Source organism: Fusarium sambucinum, chromosome I (genome assembly GCF_050947815.1).
Source record: "Fusarium sambucinum isolate potato_lamoka chromosome I, whole genome shotgun sequence".
NCBI classification, from domain to species: Eukaryota; Fungi; Ascomycota; class Sordariomycetes; order Hypocreales; family Nectriaceae; genus Fusarium; species Fusarium sambucinum.
Window position 1 is genome coordinate 6694849 of NC_139294.1, and position 18680 is coordinate 6713528.

General features: G+C 45.9%; 9 protein-coding genes across 9 annotated transcripts; 5 read left to right on the forward strand and 4 right to left on the reverse strand.

The window, feature by feature from the left end:
* Nucleotides 1-819: 819 nt before the first annotated feature.
* Nucleotides 820-1499, forward strand: FSST1_004852 (succinate:quinone oxidoreductase subunit C; the record flags this gene model as incomplete). The annotated part of the gene is made up of 3 exons (XM_083231069.1): nt 820-856; nt 910-991; nt 1052-1499. The coding sequence occupies 3 exons, from the start codon at nt 820-822 to the stop codon at nt 1497-1499; spliced, it is 567 nt and encodes a 188-aa protein (XP_083088282.1).
* Nucleotides 1500-1898: 399 nt separating this feature from the next.
* FSST1_004853 (uncharacterized protein) lies at nt 1899-3029 on the forward strand (the record flags this gene model as incomplete). Its single annotated transcript, XM_083231070.1, has 5 exons — nt 1899-2494; nt 2544-2617; nt 2665-2699; nt 2748-2920; nt 2975-3029. 5 exons carry the CDS (start codon nt 1899-1901, stop codon nt 3027-3029), a joined length of 933 nt encoding a protein of 310 aa, XP_083088283.1.
* A 1488-nt stretch (nt 3030-4517) lies between these two features.
* Nucleotides 4518-5562, forward strand: FSST1_004854 (glycosyl hydrolases family 11-domain-containing protein; the record flags this gene model as incomplete). The annotated part of the gene is made up of 2 exons (XM_083231071.1): nt 4518-4786; nt 4833-5562. 2 exons carry the CDS (start codon nt 4518-4520, stop codon nt 5560-5562), a joined length of 999 nt encoding a protein of 332 aa, XP_083088284.1.
* Nucleotides 5563-6148: 586 nt separating this feature from the next.
* Nucleotides 6149-7066, reverse strand: FSST1_004855 (uncharacterized protein; the record flags this gene model as incomplete). Its single annotated transcript, XM_083231072.1, has 1 exon — nt 6149-7066. The coding sequence occupies one exon, from the start codon at nt 7064-7066 to the stop codon at nt 6149-6151; it is 918 nt and encodes a 305-aa protein (XP_083088285.1).
* Nucleotides 7067-7757: 691 nt separating this feature from the next.
* FSST1_004856 (polyamine acetyltransferase) lies at nt 7758-8464 on the reverse strand (the record flags this gene model as incomplete). Its single annotated transcript, XM_083231073.1, has 3 exons — nt 7758-7784; nt 7834-8313; nt 8363-8464. 3 exons carry the CDS (start codon nt 8462-8464, stop codon nt 7758-7760), a joined length of 609 nt encoding a protein of 202 aa, XP_083088286.1.
* A 478-nt stretch (nt 8465-8942) lies between these two features.
* On the reverse strand, nt 8943-10790 carry FSST1_004857 (major facilitator superfamily domain-containing protein; the record flags this gene model as incomplete). Its single annotated transcript, XM_083231074.1, has 7 exons — nt 8943-9179; nt 9230-9401; nt 9454-9665; nt 9718-10131; nt 10179-10465; nt 10515-10572; nt 10620-10790. The coding sequence occupies 7 exons, from the start codon at nt 10788-10790 to the stop codon at nt 8943-8945; spliced, it is 1551 nt and encodes a 516-aa protein (XP_083088287.1).
* Nucleotides 10791-11576: 786 nt separating this feature from the next.
* On the forward strand, nt 11577-13439 carry FSST1_004858 (Zn(II)2Cys6 transcription factor domain-containing protein; the record flags this gene model as incomplete). Its single annotated transcript, XM_083231075.1, has 5 exons — nt 11577-11741; nt 11798-12171; nt 12219-13156; nt 13208-13326; nt 13377-13439. 5 exons carry the CDS (start codon nt 11577-11579, stop codon nt 13437-13439), a joined length of 1659 nt encoding a protein of 552 aa, XP_083088288.1.
* Nucleotides 13440-14280: 841 nt separating this feature from the next.
* FSST1_004859 (3-hydroxyacyl-CoA dehydrogenase family protein) lies at nt 14281-15418 on the forward strand (the record flags this gene model as incomplete). Its single annotated transcript, XM_083231076.1, has 6 exons — nt 14281-14349; nt 14427-14612; nt 14659-14824; nt 14880-14900; nt 14947-15073; nt 15133-15418. The coding sequence occupies 6 exons, from the start codon at nt 14281-14283 to the stop codon at nt 15416-15418; spliced, it is 855 nt and encodes a 284-aa protein (XP_083088289.1).
* Nucleotides 15419-16168: 750 nt separating this feature from the next.
* Nucleotides 16169-17497, reverse strand: FSST1_004860 (tyrosinase family protein; the record flags this gene model as incomplete). Its single annotated transcript, XM_083231077.1, has 3 exons — nt 16169-16909; nt 16969-17218; nt 17277-17497. The coding sequence occupies 3 exons, from the start codon at nt 17495-17497 to the stop codon at nt 16169-16171; spliced, it is 1212 nt and encodes a 403-aa protein (XP_083088290.1).
* Between the last annotated feature and the right edge of the window lie 1183 nt (nt 17498-18680).

Sequence of the window (18680 nt, forward strand, 5' to 3'; positions counted from 1 at the left end):
AGCTTTATATATTATATTATAAGATTAAGAAAAAGAATATCTTTATAATAAAAGAGACTATATTCTATAATGTAATAAGTTAATATAAGCTATAGTTAATAAAACTAAAGGTATTTATTTAAACTATTAAAAATAAATATAAATATTCTAAGTAATAGGAAACTCTATTTAAGTTAAAGTCTATAAAGAAAGAAATTTATATATATAATTAAGAGTTTAATATAAAGTTAAAATATTAAAGTAAAACCTAATATTATAATTAATTAAACTAAGTTATATAATTAGACCTTTTACTATATTATATAATTATCTTAATCCTTATATAATTATACTATTAATAATTTTAATAAAGATTTTATTTCTTTATAAAATAATTAAAAGTCTTAAAGATATAAATAAATAACTATACAGGGATTTATTCCTCTGTATAGTAGTTAGGTTTGGTTTCATTGAAGCAATTGGCTGTGCCGGTAATATAACTCCGGCGCAATGTTGATATCCAACCTATCGCATGTAGAGTACCGGCGCACAGAGCCTTTATGGAGCCTCGCCATACATACTTTAACCAACAGATGAACAATCATGATAATCCGATTGGAGAATGATTGACGTAGGAGGCATGGGAACCGGGAATAAGAATGCGGATGCCATAATCCATTTACCTAGCATGTCATGTCGTCTGTATATAAGCCCCGGACACTCCGGAGCTGAGCCAGATGGAAAGATGATCTGACGGATTCATTAATAGAGATGATCACTGCTCAATTAGTTGCTAAAGATTCTAAAGTGTTGAGTTGGACCCGTATCTAGCTCGCAAACATGGGTTTCCAAAGAGTTGGCTTCGTTGCTATGCGCGGTACGTAACCTTTCTGTACCAACCAAGCTCACCATGATTGATTTGTTGATTAGCAACTTCAGCGAGGCCAAGCATGATACTCGGTCGTAACACTGCCAGAATAACATTTACTCGTTTGCTGTCTCAACAGTCACAGTGAGTCTCACAGCCAATATCCTCCTCATCACTTAACGAAGAGCCCTGACCTTTCCTCAGAGCCCCAATCATCACAAAGCTCAAGCCGGAAGAAGGTCAGCAGATTCTCGTAAAACAACGTCTGAACCGGCCTGTCACTCCAAATCTTGGTATTTACAAAATCGGTCAAGTCTGGTTCAGTGCTTCGGCTTGGACTAGAATCACTGGCCTCGTCGTAGGCGGCACAGCGTATTTGACACTTGGCGCTCACGCTGTGGCTCCTTACCTCGGACTAGGTTTTGACTCTACGGCTTTGGTAACGGCTTTCGGTGCTTTGCCTTTTGTCGCCAAGGCAGCTATCAAGTTTGGTTTACTGGGATTCCCTTTCTCGTACCACTTCATCAATGGAATTAGACACCTTGTGTTTGACTTGGGGATTGGATATAAGAAGGCCCAGTTCAAGAAATCAGAAGCAGCTACGTGGATTCTCAGTATCGTCAGTGGACTTGTATTGGCATTCTGGCTGTGATATTGGCATTTACTGGTGGAGTTTGAACTGGAAGCCTGCTGAGAATCGATTGATTACTGCACCTTTAAATTCTTACAAACTCGGAAATCATATTGAGAGCTGCAAATGACAGATGGATCAAATTAGCAGGCTACCAATCCAAATGTCGTCTGTTATGTTTCAATGTCAATATATTTATTTAATATCTTGAGGGTGGGTAGTCAGGCCTTTTCAAGTAATTCTTGCCATGGTACTATGAATTCTGTTATGTGTCACAGAGTCATTAGATAACCGATATTTAGCCTTGCGATAATGGTTGACTCATCTACCTTTAGTAGATTAGTACCCAGGCCGTTGGAGTCATAATTTCTCAACTTCCCTTGAATTGATGAAACCACCAAGTTGAGGACAGAAATAAATATGGCTGACTTTATCGAGGTTTATTCTACCGTTCCAGCGGAGCTGCTGACACTCTTAAACAACAAATTGCCTTACACCTTACCCCTCTTGCGCCGACTACAATTCACTAATTTTGAAGGGGGACTACGAGAAACAGCAAGAATCATTCTTGCAGCCGACTCCAAACTATATGATGAGGAGCCCCCAGAGAGATTCACGGCCATGTATGTTGACGTGGGGGGCGGTCCTGACACGCAGGCATGGATCTACTCGAGCTACGAGCATCCCGACCAAGCTACGACCAGTGACACAACCATCTATGAGAAGCAACTCGACAAGATTGTCCACGAGAGTATCAAAATTGCAAAGGATTACGGTAGAGAACTTGTATATGGTGATGCTGTCTTGCTTGGAACACTTCATGACTCTGTTCGTGAGCTTCTGTACAAAACCGGCCGGGTAGAGCCACGCGAAACAGGAGCATACGACAAGTGGCTATTCAAGTACGAGGATATACCCAAGAACGAAGTAGAGTTGCCCGAGGGTATGAAATGGGGAACGGCAACGGAGGATGACTGTCGGACTGTCATCTCGCGAACTGATATTCCCAGGACTGTGTAGGTCTTGACAGCTCGTTGTAGGCATCTTGCTGATGAATTGTTATAGACAGGTCCTGCGTCGTATGCCAAGTTTGATGATCAAGCTCGAGGATGGGACTCCTGTATCTTGGGCGTTTCTGGGTATTGTCCTCAATCGTTATTATGCGGCTCGGCTCTAATTGTGTTAGGTTTCGACGGTTCACTGATCAGTCTTCACTGTGAAGTAAGTATACAATGGCTAACTGAATAAATGGAAGTTGATCATACCCAGGAACCATATCGTCGACGAGGACTCGCCAAGACACTCGCTGCAAAACTGTTTCGTGAAAAGTCCCTTGACTTTGCGGATGATGGTTGGTGTTGCGCAGACGTGGCACCTGAGAATAATGGGAGTAGGGGGATGTGCAAGAGCTTGAATGGAAAGCCGTACTGGAGGATTTCATGGTGAGTAACGTTCTGGAAGATGGCTTCTGATATGATCCGAACTGACAATATCAGGGTGTTGTTCTACGTTGGGGAAAAAGTACCAAGTCAGAAGAACAGCACAGGATGAGAAGAGCTACAAGGAAAGATTTGATATCGAGCATTGGCATTGACGCAATGGATCAAAATTACAAAGTAACTAGAACAGGGAGTAGAACACGACAGAGATCTTGGGCAATAAAGCAGACTTGGATAGAGAAATATCATTACAATCCTTGACTTAGCTGATCTATTGATGGACTCGTGGCCCACTCAATTACTCGGGCCTCGTTGGAAAAACAAGGGTTCTCAGGGCATCCGTAGTTAGTCACAGCTCGGCTATAGTCTTGAGCGCAAAGACCGGTATCTGGTCGAAGCCTGAGCTGAATGTGATGTTGTGGATTTCGGAGAGACAGCGGAAGCTTCCGCTTTCATATCTTAGGGTAAATATTACAAAGCTTATTGTTCCTTTGGATAATTTTACCACGAGGTTTAATATATATAGATTACCTGGTATTTATCCATATTAATTGACGAGGTGCCCGTTGCCAATGTCATGCCTTACGGTTAAATGGCTATATCAGTTTTCCATGTTACAGGTTGTCAGATAATCCCCGGTGACGGCATTAATCTCATGAATGTTTAACGAAAACGGTATTGTTTCCATCCAATCGCATTACAGATACATGTTTCTAATGCCAATCAACATGGTCACGTTTCCTTCTTTGTTTTCAATGCTACAGATCAAAATAGCCTCATGTCCGGTTATTGCACCTGAAACAATCCAACTTTGACAACTGGTCCTGGCTTTTCGTCATGTTTCAAGTTGACCAAGGTTTATCGAATGCCAAGGTGGGTAAAAGTCCCGAGACACGTCGTCGACTACGGTTACGCTACGTTTCAATCGAAATTAATTGTGGCTCAAAGAACAATGAAATTCAGTTTGGTTGACAGGAATGCAAGTCGTGTCATAGTATTTCCTGCTTGTCAACTTGTTTCGTTACAAAACAAGAGATGCATTCAAAACACCAAACACGATATGGTTGTCTGAAGATGTGAACATTATCATTACATCAAGTCTCAGAAATAATGTGATGATATTCAATTAATCAACGCCAGGATTAAAATACTACACAAGATCTCGAAATCACATTTAGCCGGAGGATATATCGCCATAAGGCCTGCTAGAATGATTATTTCTCTGGCATATGGACATTCTTGCCCCATGATCGATTCATGTTCCTTCACTGAAAGGTACCAACGCATTGATTTCACTGTTTCATAAACATGAATAAACCGCCAAGTCGGTCGCTTAACGGACGGAAAAACTATCAAGTCGATCCTCCTTCATTAACATGGTCCGATCGGCAGTTCGGCCCGCCCTGGTAAGCACGCAGTAGTTGTTTCAGCCTCAGTAACCTCATGAAACATGGGACTTTCTTCTCTAGACTATATATCTACTATTTGCTGCCTCTTCTTTGTCTAATCATCCTTTCAGCTTACCATCACTCGCTTTCTATTCACTTTTATACATTCTTTTTTTTCTACTTGATTCAGGAATCAATCTTATTCTACCAAAATGGTTCGCATCACTTCCGTCTTCGCTGGGCTGTCGCTCGTAGCTGGTTCTATTGCTGCGCCCTCTCCCGAAGGCCTTTTCTCCAAGCTTGCCAAGCGAGGCGGTACCCCCAACAGCTCTGGTACTCACGATGGTTTCTACTACTCTTGGTGGTCTGATGGCGGTGCTGAGGCTACCTACGAGAACGGCCCTGGCGGCTCTTACACCATGTCTTGGCAGACTGGTGGCAATGTCGTCGGTGGAAAGGGTTGGAGCCCTGGAAAAGCTCGGTAGGTCGTTCTTCAACATCAATTATGTTCATACTAACATCCCTAGAACCATCTCTTATGAGGGAGAGTACAAGCCCAACGGCAACAGCTACCTCTCCGTCTACGGATGGACCAAAAACCCTCTGATCGAATACTACATCGTTGAGCAATTCGGTGACTACGATCCCTCCACCGGAGCTCAGAAGAAGGGAACTGTCGAGGTCGATGGCAGCACCTACGACATCTTCACCCAGACCCGTACCAACGCTCCCTCCATCGACGGTACACAGACCTTTGAGCAGTACTGGTCCGTTCGCAAGGACCACCGATCCACTGGTAGCATCGATGTCGGTGCTCACTTCGACGCCTGGGAGAAGAACGGCATGAAGCTCGGTACCCACGACTACCAGATTCTCGCTACTGAGGGTTACTTCAGCAGTGGATCTTCCCACATGACCGTCTCAGAGGGCGGTGCTTCTTCCGGTGGTGGTGACAGCGCTGCTCAGCCTGACATTGGTGCTGGTAACGGTAACGCTACTCAGCCCGATGCCGGTAACGGTGGTGACGCTGGTGCTGGTGCTGGAAACGGCCGGGGTGATGCCGGCAATGACCAGCAGCAGCCCGGTGCCGGTCAGGGTCAGGACCAAGGTCAGGGTCAAGGACAGGACCAAGGTCAGGGTCAAGGACAGGACCAGAGTAATGGTCAACAGCAGCCTAGCTTTGGAAACGGCCAGCAGCAGGGAGGTGCCCAGCCCCAGCAGGAGCAGGCCGCTGGCGAGTCTTGCCAGAGCAACTAAGGTGGAAACCAGTCGAGTACAAAATCGGGTACTGGCTTTCCTATCCATCAGGAAACGCGCATGGATTGAACTAGGTCAGACTACCTGAGGACTGTTAAGTTTGAATGATGGTTGTTGTTAGCTTCTTGTGCCTTTTGCACAGAGTTGAAAGGAATCGTATTTGTTTCTTGTATATATGAAATATTTGCTTGCAGATCCTGCAGCCACATAAAATGTCCCCATGATCAAGTAATCTATCTGCAGCCATGTTCCTTGTACACGAACCTTATCGCTTTATCTAGACAGTCAATTTACGGTATGTGGACTCTGCCACGATCCTGACTTACATGCATGCAAACAACTCCAATTTTTGTTTCGCCCAGACTTCAATCTGCAAGCATTCTGTATCTGACCCCTACTAGTTCGTCTTGGCCGTCATTGTTGCCGTTAGCAGGGTTGGCTCGCACAACTGAATCACTTTCGGTTACTTAGCAGGTTTTATGATATTTATTTGCTTGCACCTTGAACCTTTACCTCTGGTTTTTACTACTGTTAAGAGCCATAACGCACCACTATGCTTGCTGACACAACAACATCGAGATGCCCCTTACAAGAATAATGGAAGGATGATACTACCAGAGACAGTGATGAGTACAGCCAAAAGTCCACCGATGTCAGGAATGCTGTGACCCTGCGCCCCGTTATCACTATCGGCGCCGTTATCATCCCCGTTTGTCTTTTTAGTCCCACTCGTACTCGTAGGTTCAGAAGCATTATCTGTTCCCGTGCCTGTGATCCTCGACCCTGTCTCAGTAGTCTTGCTAGGGATCTCAGTCAAGCTCGTAGTAGGTTTTACAACGGCGGCCGCAAGACTACTTCGAGCCTTCTTGACGTCAAGATTGCAAGGCTTTGGTTTTGGCGACGCATCTTCAGCAAGGATGGGACAGCCAACTGTGTGGTTCTTTTCAAGCTTGATCGCAGTTCCCCCAATGGCGCAGCCTTCATATTCCGCAATAGCTTTGCGAGCAGTCTTTGCTCCTGGGCGAAGAGTGAATGTGACGTTTCCTGAACGTTGGAATTGGTTATTTTTCAACAGAACGCTGCCATCAGACCGCGGTTCACAGACAGTTGTCCATTGGAAATCCCACTTGAGGATGCAAGAATCTTCTTCACCGCGCCAGTACTGGAACTGGTCTTCGTCGGCATCAGCAATGGCCTGACTGGTGTTGAGAAAGTAGTATGGCTCCGAGTCGGGTAGAAAGTCCAAGTAGAGCCGACCGATACCAAATAGCGTGTAAGCGCAGTCAAGCTCCCAGTTCAGGGTACCACTGAATGTGGTCAAAACTGTCGCGTTTTGGAGGCCGAAGATGACAGGAAATGGTGCTTCTGCTGCGTACGTTTCCTCCGATCGTGGAAACACGATGTCTACTTCACCAATGGCTGGGAATGAGACGACGTCTTCATCGGATGCAGCTACCAAGGTTGAGAGGCCTAGGCTGATGAGTGTTGAAGGTATAGCACGCATAGTTACGTGAACAACGGGTGCTATCAAAGAAGGCTAAAAATGACGACCGAGATCGAATGAATTATGTGGAAATGAGGAGTATTTGAGCCATTCGTAAAGTCTTAGAGTGAGATCAGGTCAGCCCTTTGGGCATGGTGTATCCTTGTTCATCATCCAGAACCAACTCGATTTGGGGTCCAGCTGAAAAGGCTGAAACCCATTTAGCGTCACGACTTTAATTACTAGTAAATTTCCCCCAATAGTTTGCGCACAATTTCATTAGCATGACACTGAAGAATTCATAAATGCAACTAACAAAGACGGTGTAGGTGAGCAAGGCTTCTTCCTCGATAGAAATCCACCTAATAACCTTATCTTGAACTTTACGCTTAATTTAACGTTGACTTCTATGCACTAGGGTGCAAGTCAAGCACGAAGCATAGGAGACGAAATTAGTAGATCACTTTATGCGACCAAGACCAGTCTTTTAGGCTGTTTATTTTCCCACCCCAAGACTCAAGAGGCCAACTTTCTGCTACCCACTAGGCAGTGCTATTGCTCGAATGCGATCTCGCTGTCCTGTTGACAATTGTCCGAAACAATAGTTCTTCAATCATGAGTGACCATCGACGCTTCTCAACTGCTCCCTTCATGTGTTGTGTCGTCAACGGCTGTAGGTAAGTTGATTGAACCTCCATGTTTCCTAGCCTATCTATGAAGAACCAGAGATAATGTAGGACTACGAAAAAGTTAGAACGGCAGTTTGCCAATACGCAGGATTCGCTTACTAGATCATGCCAGGCAACGCCAGCATACTCGGACTCGCTTTTGCCATAGTGCTCGAACCCAAGCTTTTGATAATATGGCACAAGCCGGTCGTACGTCAAGATTGAGATTCTGTCTGCTGCATCTATCCTCTTCATTCGTTCGATGTATTCCCGCATAATAGCCTTTCCCAAACCAGACCTCTGGTAGTCGGGAGATACAGCAAGTGCGTGAAGGGCAATTGTTCTTCCGTTTCTCTTGTGGCCGACGTCGAAGTCACCCTGAGAGTCGGACTTCCAATTGCGGGGGTAATCCATATCTTCGTCTCGGACGGGCTTGTTGGTGGATTTAGTGGATATGACATGTGCTAGGAGCGCATCGTCGTCGGATCCAGGTCCTTCAATGAAGGGTATGTCCTGAGGGATGGTTGATGGCAGACTGGTCCCGGCGCGTAGAAACAAACCCATACATAGCTCAGGGCATACTGTCAAGCGGTATTCGATCTATGAACAACTGTGAGATTATTTTTCATCCTCGTGTGGATCTACATACCTTTTCGCGAGTTGCTGCTTCAGCTGGTGGGAACGCAGCAGTTTCGACGACCAGTGACCGCTCCAGGTCGTTGATGTTGAGTTCTCTAACGTATAGTGACATCTTTTCTAGATTTCCAAAGCAATTGAAGGAAGATGTTTGAGTTTTAATGACCTCTAATACTAGATAGACAATCCGGCCGAAGTTGATGGAAGGCGGGGTTGTGTGGGGCTAGAGTCTATTTAAGGGCGCGCTCTTCGACTGATCACCATGACGATAAACGAAGCCAAAACAGGATGATGTGTAGACGAACAATGGCACATGTCTTAAGATAGATCCCAAGATTAAACGTATGATTCAGATAAACTCTTTTAAAATCTCAGCAGGCGGATGGTTCGCTCGAGTCAAAATCCGCATCAGTACAAACACCTAATATCAAGATTGAGGCTCTGCGAAGATTACGATGTATGATGTCTCTCATAGAAATTGTGCCAAAATTAAGCAAACGTTAGTTTCAACCGGCTTCTTGTAGTATGTATCAAAAGCGGACGAAGCATATTCTTCTCACACTATATATCCACAGTCATTTTAATATCCAAACTCAGTGCATGTATCGCCAGGTCACAGCCTTGTCTCCCTTGGCTGAAAGTTCTTCTTCCGACATGGTCTCGTGCTCGCCGGCCGCCATTCTGCTTTCGCGGCTCTTGTTGATGCGACTGTAGCTAAAGATCAAGATAAGAGCGGCGATAATTCCTGCGCCAATAAAGCCAAGTTCCAAAGCATGGCCTAGTATATACCGAGGACCATCTTTTTGTCGGTAAAAGTTGGATGCCATGGCCTGGAATTATTAGAAAAGTCAAATTGACTCGGAGAAGAACAATAACTTACACCACCAAGGTTTCCAACACCGATCTGGATAGCCATACCGACACTTCGCTTGTAGCTTCCCGACAGGTTGTTGGCCAGCCATGTGATAACTCCAGGGAAGGCTGGGTAAATGGCGCAAGCTGCAATGAAAACTCCACCATAGACCACCTTTGGGTTGTGAGTAGAAATACACCTGCACAAAAGTTAGAATTGAATGAATGGTGCAAGAATAAGTCATGACTTACATTGAGAAACCAACAATCATGACACAGAGGAATGCCACTATAAATGGGCTTCTCTTTCCAACTCGATCCGAAGTCCATGCCACAATTACAGCGAGAATAGCTGCTGTGATGTAGATGGGCACAGTCATGAGCTGAGCAGTACTCGAACTGTAACCGAGGTTTCGAATAATGGTGGGCAAGAAGAGGCTGATTCCGTAGAGTGGACAAACAATCTGCCAGCCTGTTAGTATAACTTCAAGTCCATCATGTAAAAGTTAGACTCACTCCCCAGTACACAAAGATATTGACCCAGATCTGCCAGTCCTTGAATGCGTCCCAAACATAAGCCCATTTGAACTCATCACTCTGCGCAACACGAGACTGGCTCTGACCTGCCGCCTTTTGCTGACCCTGATACTTAAGTCGGAAAACAACAAAGGCACGCTCTTCTTCAGTCAAGAATGATGCGGTCTCAGGGAAATCGTAAAGAGCCCAAAATGCAAAGATGGCAACAATAACAGTGACGATTCCTTCGAGAATGAAGATCCAGCGCCATCCTTCGAGACCACCAACGCCATCCATCTTTGCAATTCCAAAGGCGAGAAGACCGCTAAAGGCACCGGCGATAGAAGCAGCCGAGAAGAAAAGGGCTTGTCGGAATTGTATTTCGTGTCGGCAGTACCACATGGTAAGGTAGTACTAAATCTTATCAGTAATCCGAAAACGTCAAAATTTGTTAAACTTACCGCAACGCCAGGGAAAAGACCAGCCTCGGTAAGGCCGAGAAAGACGCGAGCGACAAGAAGACCAGTGTAATTCTGGACAATACCCATCAACGTCATCACAATACCCCAAGCAATCATGATAATGGGAAGCCAAACGCTGGGTCGGAGCTTTTTGAGGAGGAGATTGGATGGAACTTCGAAGGCGGCGTATGTGAAGAAGAAGACGGTAAGACACCAGTTGTATTGATCGGGGGTCATGTTGAGATCCTCTTGGAGGCCTTCGATTTTCGCGTTTCCGATGTTTCCTCCTGAGAACGAAGTTAGCTTGGTATTGGGGTAGGGCCGGTGATGACGTACGGTCGAGGAACGAGAGGAGATACAAAAGTGCTAGCATGGGAATCAAGCGCATGTCCATCTAATGGCAATTAGCTGGGTTCGCCTGCGGCGGTGACATATAATTACCTTGCGCAAAATCTTCTTCTCGTCAAGGTGAGAAAAAGACTCGAGTGTTACCCCGGGCGCTGTGGCCATAGCATCAATGCGGCCAACTTGTGCATCACGATGTCGATTGGGTGCTGTCTCTGCCTCCAAGACCTCAGCCTTTTCGTTTGGGGGAGTAGAATAAGGTGCCATCGTTGGAACAGTTGAGAATTGAAACTGTTTGAAGCTTGATCTGAAGGTTCAAAAAACGTGGAATTGTGGATGATCAACGTCTTTAAGTACGTCGGAGCTTGCCCCTTGTCTTCCCCATGATTTCCCCGCAAACTCCAGCTATTTGTATTGCAGATCTCATGTTTAACGTAGAACAAGGATCACAAAAGACGCAGTGACACAGCCGTAAGAGGCTTGTGGACGGAGCAAGCGGCAGATGGAGACGGCGTAAACGAAACTGCAACAAGGGAAGGCGGAATTGGCTGGACACAGAATAAAAGAGGACCGAAAGGGTAGCGGTAGGGATCGGTTCCGATGCCGTTGTCATTGAGTTGCATGAGTTGAGTCATGTTGTCGTGATTCTCGCCAAGTTTAACTGTAGTGGTGCTTCGGTTCCGATGACCCCAACCAGCATATTACAATTGCAAACTAAAAGTGGCGGCGGCCATTCCATTCGATGCAAGTGCTTGTCCAAGATTAACCTTGCCAACAACTTGCGGCTACCGCCAAACTGGTATCGCTTGTCATTTGCTCAGGCCAAGTTTAAGATTGTTAAACCCTCGGTCAACTGAAGCACAGTGACGATACCCCAGATTTAGTGAACTTGGTGATCAGCATGCACTAACGTTACCCCGCATCTCAAAATGCCAGCCCCAGTTCTCTGTTTCTTTTCCTAATAATCATCTTCCGGATCCGATTCTACTCATCACCTACAATTCATCCTTGCCTAATTCGAGATGAAAAGACCTCCACTATAGCGATCCAATCATGCCAACTCGCCTTGTGACTCGTCGCACTCAATTCTCCAGTTGCGATGAATGCCGCCGATCTCGTGTAGCGTGTGACGCTCAAAGGAACCCCGACAATCCACCTGGAGACCCTTCTTCGCCATGTACACGATGTCGGAACCGGAACCAAACGTGTACTTTTCAGGTATAGTAATCCAGTATTATACAGCATCATGGGCTAATGGATTTTCAATCGTATAGTGGCTTGAAAATGCCAGATCAAATACTTCTTCGAGTGCAAAGGGGAAGTCCCGTCGAAGTCGAAGGACAACCTCGCGACCAATAAGTGATACATCCTCAACACAAGCCAGCCATGGTACAGAGACTTCTCGACGGCCGACCTTGGATGGTGTTTCTACTTTTGAAGCAGACATCGCTATCTCTGGCGACAGTTCAACCGTTTCGGCGGGCCCCCTAGAGTCAGTGCCACCATCATGGTACACAAGCCCGCCTAGGGGCCATGTGGATAATTCCAGTATGGAGGCACTGGATACACGATGGCTCGATACCCTGTACAGAGAAGGGTTTGAGGTTATATTTGGTTCCTGGATGGGTAGCTATAGCTGTCCGTTCTTGTACGTATCAAATGATTCTCTTTCAAGTCAACACTGACATTTTGAAGGTTTGGACATAACCTAGCCGACAAATACGTCAGTATATCTGATCTTTGTCGCCATCTCGATGGGTGCATAGTGGACTCGGGTAACAGTCAACTAGCTGGTCGAGGTGAGGATGCTGAACAGTCTCTGCAAAGCACCATTTCTGCTTTTGCTGCGCGTTGGCTTCCCGTGGCCTCTGAAGCAGAACCTTACGAGAATCACTGTCACATCGTACAGTTGCTTTGGAGACATGCCCGAAGAGACATGCTGCGCGTCATTAACCGACCGTCCTACAGATCGATGTTATCATTGCTTCTATTTGCTTTGACACCAATACCCGAAGGTATCTCGGAGGTAGAAGAGACAGACGGCATATCCGGCCAAGCTTGCGTTCATGCTGCCTTGCAACAAATTCAAACTTTGCGAGCCCGTCAAAGAAACCTTCAATTCAGTGGCTCCAAAGTCTCCCCTTCACTAAGATCGGAAACTATCGTCACAACACCCGAATCAATCGAATCCTCTGGCTTCATCAACGCTGAAAGCACCGTATACTGGGCCGCCCTAACATTCGATACCTCGGCGTCCCTCACTCTGAACTGCCGATCTTTGTTGTCTTCAAACATATTCGGATTCGAGTCCGAGCTCCCTTGGCGTCTGGTCAGGACTTGTGCCAAGATGTTCGATGAAAATGCCCGTCAGTGGAGGCAAGCAAGCTCCGACATGTCAGATGAGAGGGCGAATCAGATAATTGCCGCTGGTGCCTCCTGGAAGCTTCTCGGATGGAAGTTGACTGCGATATTCAAGGAAGCGCTGCGTGATGGCCACGAGGAGCCCGAGGTACGAAAGGCCTATTTCGCTGTGGTGGATTCCATAAAGCAGTTTGGTATCATCTACCGTCCACTTTTAGACGAGTGCCACAAGAGAATGCCGTTTCTTGGTCAAAAGACCAAACTGCGTTGGTGTAGGTACAGTATAGGTCTGATGGAAGACGCCACACTGACTGATAAAATAGTTTCTCTCATGCTTCATTACCACCTCAGCATATTAATGCTAGTCGACATCATCGAAGCCACCGATCGTCAGGATCTATTGCAGGATATTACGGACATAAGCATCGATGCCGAGAACACAGTCATGAACACACTGGCGTTTGGCCTTCATAATACCTTTACACTGAAAAGGCCCCTCGACGATTCCCAAAATGGAGGGAGATCAGTATTTACAATCCCGATTGTGTCTATTGATCCCTATCCGCATCATGCAGTTGCCGGGGTGCAGCTATTACGAAAGGCAATTGATCGTGATTTTGGAGTAGGCAAGATCACGGAAGAAACATATCAGAGTTTACTTTCTACATTGCAACAAACTTTAACTTACTTACCACAAAGCTCGAGATCTGTTCAAGCTGCAATGGCAAAGTTTTCAACGGTTTCAGCCAATATTTGATGGGTTTGGCTTTAAAGCATAATGGCTTTTTCGGCGTGCAGCTTTGTCACAAAAGGTAAAGACCATAAAGCAGTCTTATTCTTACATGATACAAGTTTCAGCCAATATGGTCCATAATTGAATGCCATAGTCTAGTTAGCTGATCAAACTCATCCAGCGATATCACGTTCTTTCGACTTCTGCGCTAGTGAAATAAAATATTTATTCTCAAGCGACGGCTTGCCAGGGCGGAAGCAGGACTCGAAGTCTAGTAGATTCAGAACATGGAAAATAGCTAACATGGGAATGGGCTTGTCATTTCGCTCTGTTGTTAAGTAGAAACGAGAAACGAGGTTCTTACTAGCCCAGGACAGATTCCGCACGGCGGAAGGGCAAAAATAACTCTAACAGAAGCGAGTCAGCCACCGACATCACAGCTGATTCTTCGGGTACGATTATCCTGTTTTACTTCTATCGTCGGATCCGACTATAGGCAACTTTGAGAAGAAAATAAAGTGGGCCTATTTGCCACAGCGTCAATCGGATCCGAAATGACGATGTTTTCGGCTTCTTTGTTCAGGGTATCTCTTCACGCGTAAATACTTCACCTTCTTCGACGAAAGAAATCTTTGCATCTCAGCATAAGCACAACTCGATACGATGGTACTTACTCGGAAACACGTCACCATTATCGGTGCTGGGACACAAGGACGACGCCTTGCTTTTATGGTCAGTACTTGAAAGCAAGATGCAAAATTGAAACGGCTCATATTCCCAGTTTGAGAGCTGACACGCTGTCTTTCCAGTGGTCAAGCACAGGCAATGATGTCCATCTGGTCGACAACCAAGAGGCTCAGCTCCAGGCCAGCCTTGAGGCTATTGACGAATTTCGAAGGAGTTCTAACAAAGAAAACGCTTCATGGGGAAAGATAATTACCCATTCAAGAGAAACACTATCTGAGGCTCTTCAAGCCGCATGGTTAGTGGTAGAGGTAAATGAGTTTCTCTATCCGAATCGAAGACGTGCTGATTTTTCAGTGTGTTCCTGAGCGACTTGACCTCAAGCAAAAGGTCATATCTGAGCTAGATTCCATCGCCCCGAAACAGACGATTATTGCTTCAAACTCTAGCAGTTACTCCTGTTCCGAGATCTTGAAGGGTCTTAACTTGAAGCATGAGAGCCGGGTCCTGAGCACTCACTCTTGTAAGTGAAGACAAATGCTTTTTCAGGGAGCTGCTGTTGATGTTAAAATTTATAGATTGGCCACCTGAAGTACCTGGTAAGTAATCAACTCTGGGGTAACGAAATCGTGTTAACCGGCTCAGAAATCGAGATCATGGGTCACGAAACCACAGATCCTTCGCATGTTGACCTAATGATGAAGCAATGCAAAGCCCACGGCTTTTTTCCCTTTCACGTCAAGAAGCCATCGATGGGGTACATCTATAACAGGTAAGTCCCTGGGGTATCGGATCATAGCAGCTCCAATGACTAATAATTCTTCTCGTCAGAATATGGGCAGCTATCAAGAGAGAAGCTCTCCTCACAGCAGCAGAAGGCGTCGCAACTCCTGAAGAAATCGATGGTATCTTCAAAGGAGTTCTAAAGACACCTAAAGGACCCTTTGAACAGATGGATTTGGTCGGTCTAGACGTTGTTATGGACATAGAGCAGCATTATGCTGATGCGAGGGGGAATATTCCGAGTGAACCCCGGGAATATCTGCAGAAGTTCCTAGATGAAGGCAACCTGGGTATTAAGAGTGGGCAAGGCTTTTACGATTACACTAAAAGGTAAAAGTTTGTTCGTTATCTCTAGGCTGGCTTGGTGAGGTGTTGCCTGATAATATATCGAATACCAGCGAATCAAATGAACTCAAATCGTTATATCCTTGAAACGCCTCCAAAGCCAAGAAACTCAACCCCAGGGTCAAACGATTATAAAACGTCTTGGTATAGTTCCAGGTCTCTCAAGCCACCCCGCTATGGTAACATTGGATAGAAAGAAAATGCCAGGGATCATCATTCCCGCGGGGAATATCGTCGCATCAGGGCTCGGCCCGTAGAGGAGCAAATAAAACTCGACGTTGTAGAGAATGTCGTTGCATGTTCCAGGGGAGATTGCTTTAGATCTTGCCAGGAACCGATACTTATATAGGCAGCTGGTTCTTCAAGGTGGCACGTCGAGCAGCCTATAGTGGAAATCAAGCCGGTAGACACGCACTCTGTAGAAACACTCATCCATAGACTTAGACCGGGAAACCTTCCTTGGCGAACCTCAACGCTCCACCATGATGTGACTACAGGGTTACGCTTGTGTTGGTGACTTGATTTAGGTTGTTGAGCCAATTTACTCCTACGCTGGTTCAAGCGAAAGCGAAGACAGTTACCCGCGGGTATTTGTGGATCTATATCCCATAACATGACAACACCTTGACAACGACGAAATTGATCATAGGTAAAAATCGTGACTTGTATTATTGTGATGTAATTAAAGCGTTCTAGCGCGAGAAAAAGGAAATCGTCTCTTATCTAATAATATTCCAATCTATAGATAGACATAGCAAAAGGGACCAGATTGAGTGCTCATAAGATCCTTGATCTGCTTATCAGGTCCAAGCCAAGCCATATGGATAGTGTCATCAAAAGTAGTATCAGCGCTGGGAGGCATGTTGAGGAAAGTGTTTGTGCCTGCAAGGGCATCCTTTCCATTGATACGGTTCTTGGGGTCAAGCATCTGCCAGATCCACCAGACACGGTCAATCATGGAATGGTGAAGATAGAAAGCAGGATCACCAGGGGAGGTGTAGACATCCCGACCAGGGTCACCACCGAGAGCGTAGTGACCACCACCATGGATACCAATATCTCCAGTGCCGGGGATACCCTGCATCTGCATCTGGAAGTCAAAGACATTCTGGGGCTTGATAATATTGTTCAGGACAGAAGTAGAGTTTGCAAAGCGTTTGTTGACTGAGTCACTCAAGTCACGCTTGAGGCAGCGAGGGTTGTATTCAAGGGGATTAGGATTTGCTTGGACCTCACCGCCAGGTAGATCAAGGGCTGCAGGGCCAAGGTTGACACTCATGCTCTTGAAGGGGCCTGACGTGACACAGCCACCTCCATTGCCGGTCTCGAGGTACACGGGAGGCAGACCACTGGATGCTCCAAGAACGATATCCGGGGTCTTGCCGATGCTCTCGCCATCACCAGAGAGGGATGTGTCACTACCATCAAAGATAGGAGACTTCTTGAGGCCAGTAATGGCAGTGAGTGACCAGTCCCAGTACTTTGAAAGCATTTTAGTAACCAAAGTAAGTTGTCGTCATCTTGTTGGGGTAAGCTTACAGGTTGAGTTCCGTCGTACGCACACTCTTCGCGTAGGACCTGCTCATACAACCACGTGTAGTAACGATGATACGAGAGGAAATTTCCTGTATAATGTATAACATTTGTTTGATTAAGATGCCAAGCAACGTAGTCATCAAAGCGTGTCTTGGCTCCAGAGGCAAATTCTGCAGGGCCTTTGGCAGGTTTGGACTGAAGACACTTGACAGCCTTGATGTAAGCTTGTTTATCACTCTTGGAGAGTGTGTTCCTGCCGGTAGTTAGTATCTTACTTACTTTACATAACATGCAGTAGCATTCAGACTTACCATTCCCGTCGAACGCGGACCTTGCTCCAGTCGCAAGTGTTGGCACGCTTGGTTTTGCCACCAGCAAGCTCTTGGGCAGTCTTGTAGGCAGCGGCAGCAAGGTCAGCGATCTCATCAATGTTTGTTACCTCAGGAGCAGAGGCGTCAATTGTGGTTGGTTTGGGGGCAGCCAAAACGCTGGCAGCGTTGAGGGCCACAAGGGAAAGGAATCCGGCACGCATGATGATGAAAGAGCGAGGGGAAGACAAACGAGGGACAGGGATTGCTCAGGCTTCAACTTTGGTGATTATGACTTGAATAGCCTGTGAGTGATGAGTGATGATCAAGTAGAATCTGATTGAACTATATACTGCATGTGAGTCTCCTTAACCAGGGTTTTCGTCAAGTCGACTTGCATGACCAACAGGCCCCAACTGCAGGACAAGGAAATGAGTAATCTTGGCTCTCTTTCAGACCTCACGACCATTATGGATAAAGAATCTGCCAAAGTACCTTACAATTGGGGTATCGTGCAGAACCATTCAACGGCAACTATAAGGCAAGGATTGAGTTGAATTGTCGGCAATTAACCTCGGACCAATGATCAAAAAGCTAGGGTCGAGACAGAAGAGCGTGGTGAGTGTGGAGTCGCGAGACCGTCTAAGCCTCATACATACAGTTGAACCGAGGCGGGGTTCAATGGGCCAAGATCTAATCCGATTTAGGATTGTGATCCTGTAGAATGAACAGGGAGTTCTAGGAGACGTTCGCATAGTGACAGGGGTTTATCTGCAGGTAAAATGTACACCAGCGGCGCATTTGCTGCGATAAATAATTCAGGGGAATAAGATTCAGTTGATGGTATGGTATGATAAGTGAGCCCCTTTTTGAAAATCATGATCTTGAGCTGAAGCTACCATTCTATCCATATCCATATCAATCAACGGGGCTTTTATTAGTACAAACGATGGCCGAGCGAAGATCCGGAACTGTCCCGTCAAGTGGAGAAAGGTATCCATATCTGAGGATATATCCGAGACTAACAGAAAGTGTGCCATTCCCGGTAGTATCAGCGTGGAAGACATGAAAACTGTTCCGAGGGTCTGGTGTTTTCAATTCACAGATAATTGACGGGAGAATTCAAGGCTAGTATCTAACTAAAAAGACTAGATTGAATAGGATACAAAAGACATAAAACCCACTTTCTGATCATATATCCATCCGAACTCCTTGATCGACGTGTAGATGCCCCTCTGGCGAATCATGGCTGTATCCAGTTGATGTGCGACTTGACTTTATCAACCCCAGAAATATGTCCCTGTGCTATGTATGGCACCTTCCATGTTGAATACTCCTTCTTATGCAAAGCCGTTGAAGTTGCATTCGCAGACTTGTACAGAAAGCGTCAATCCATTTGCTGGCGGG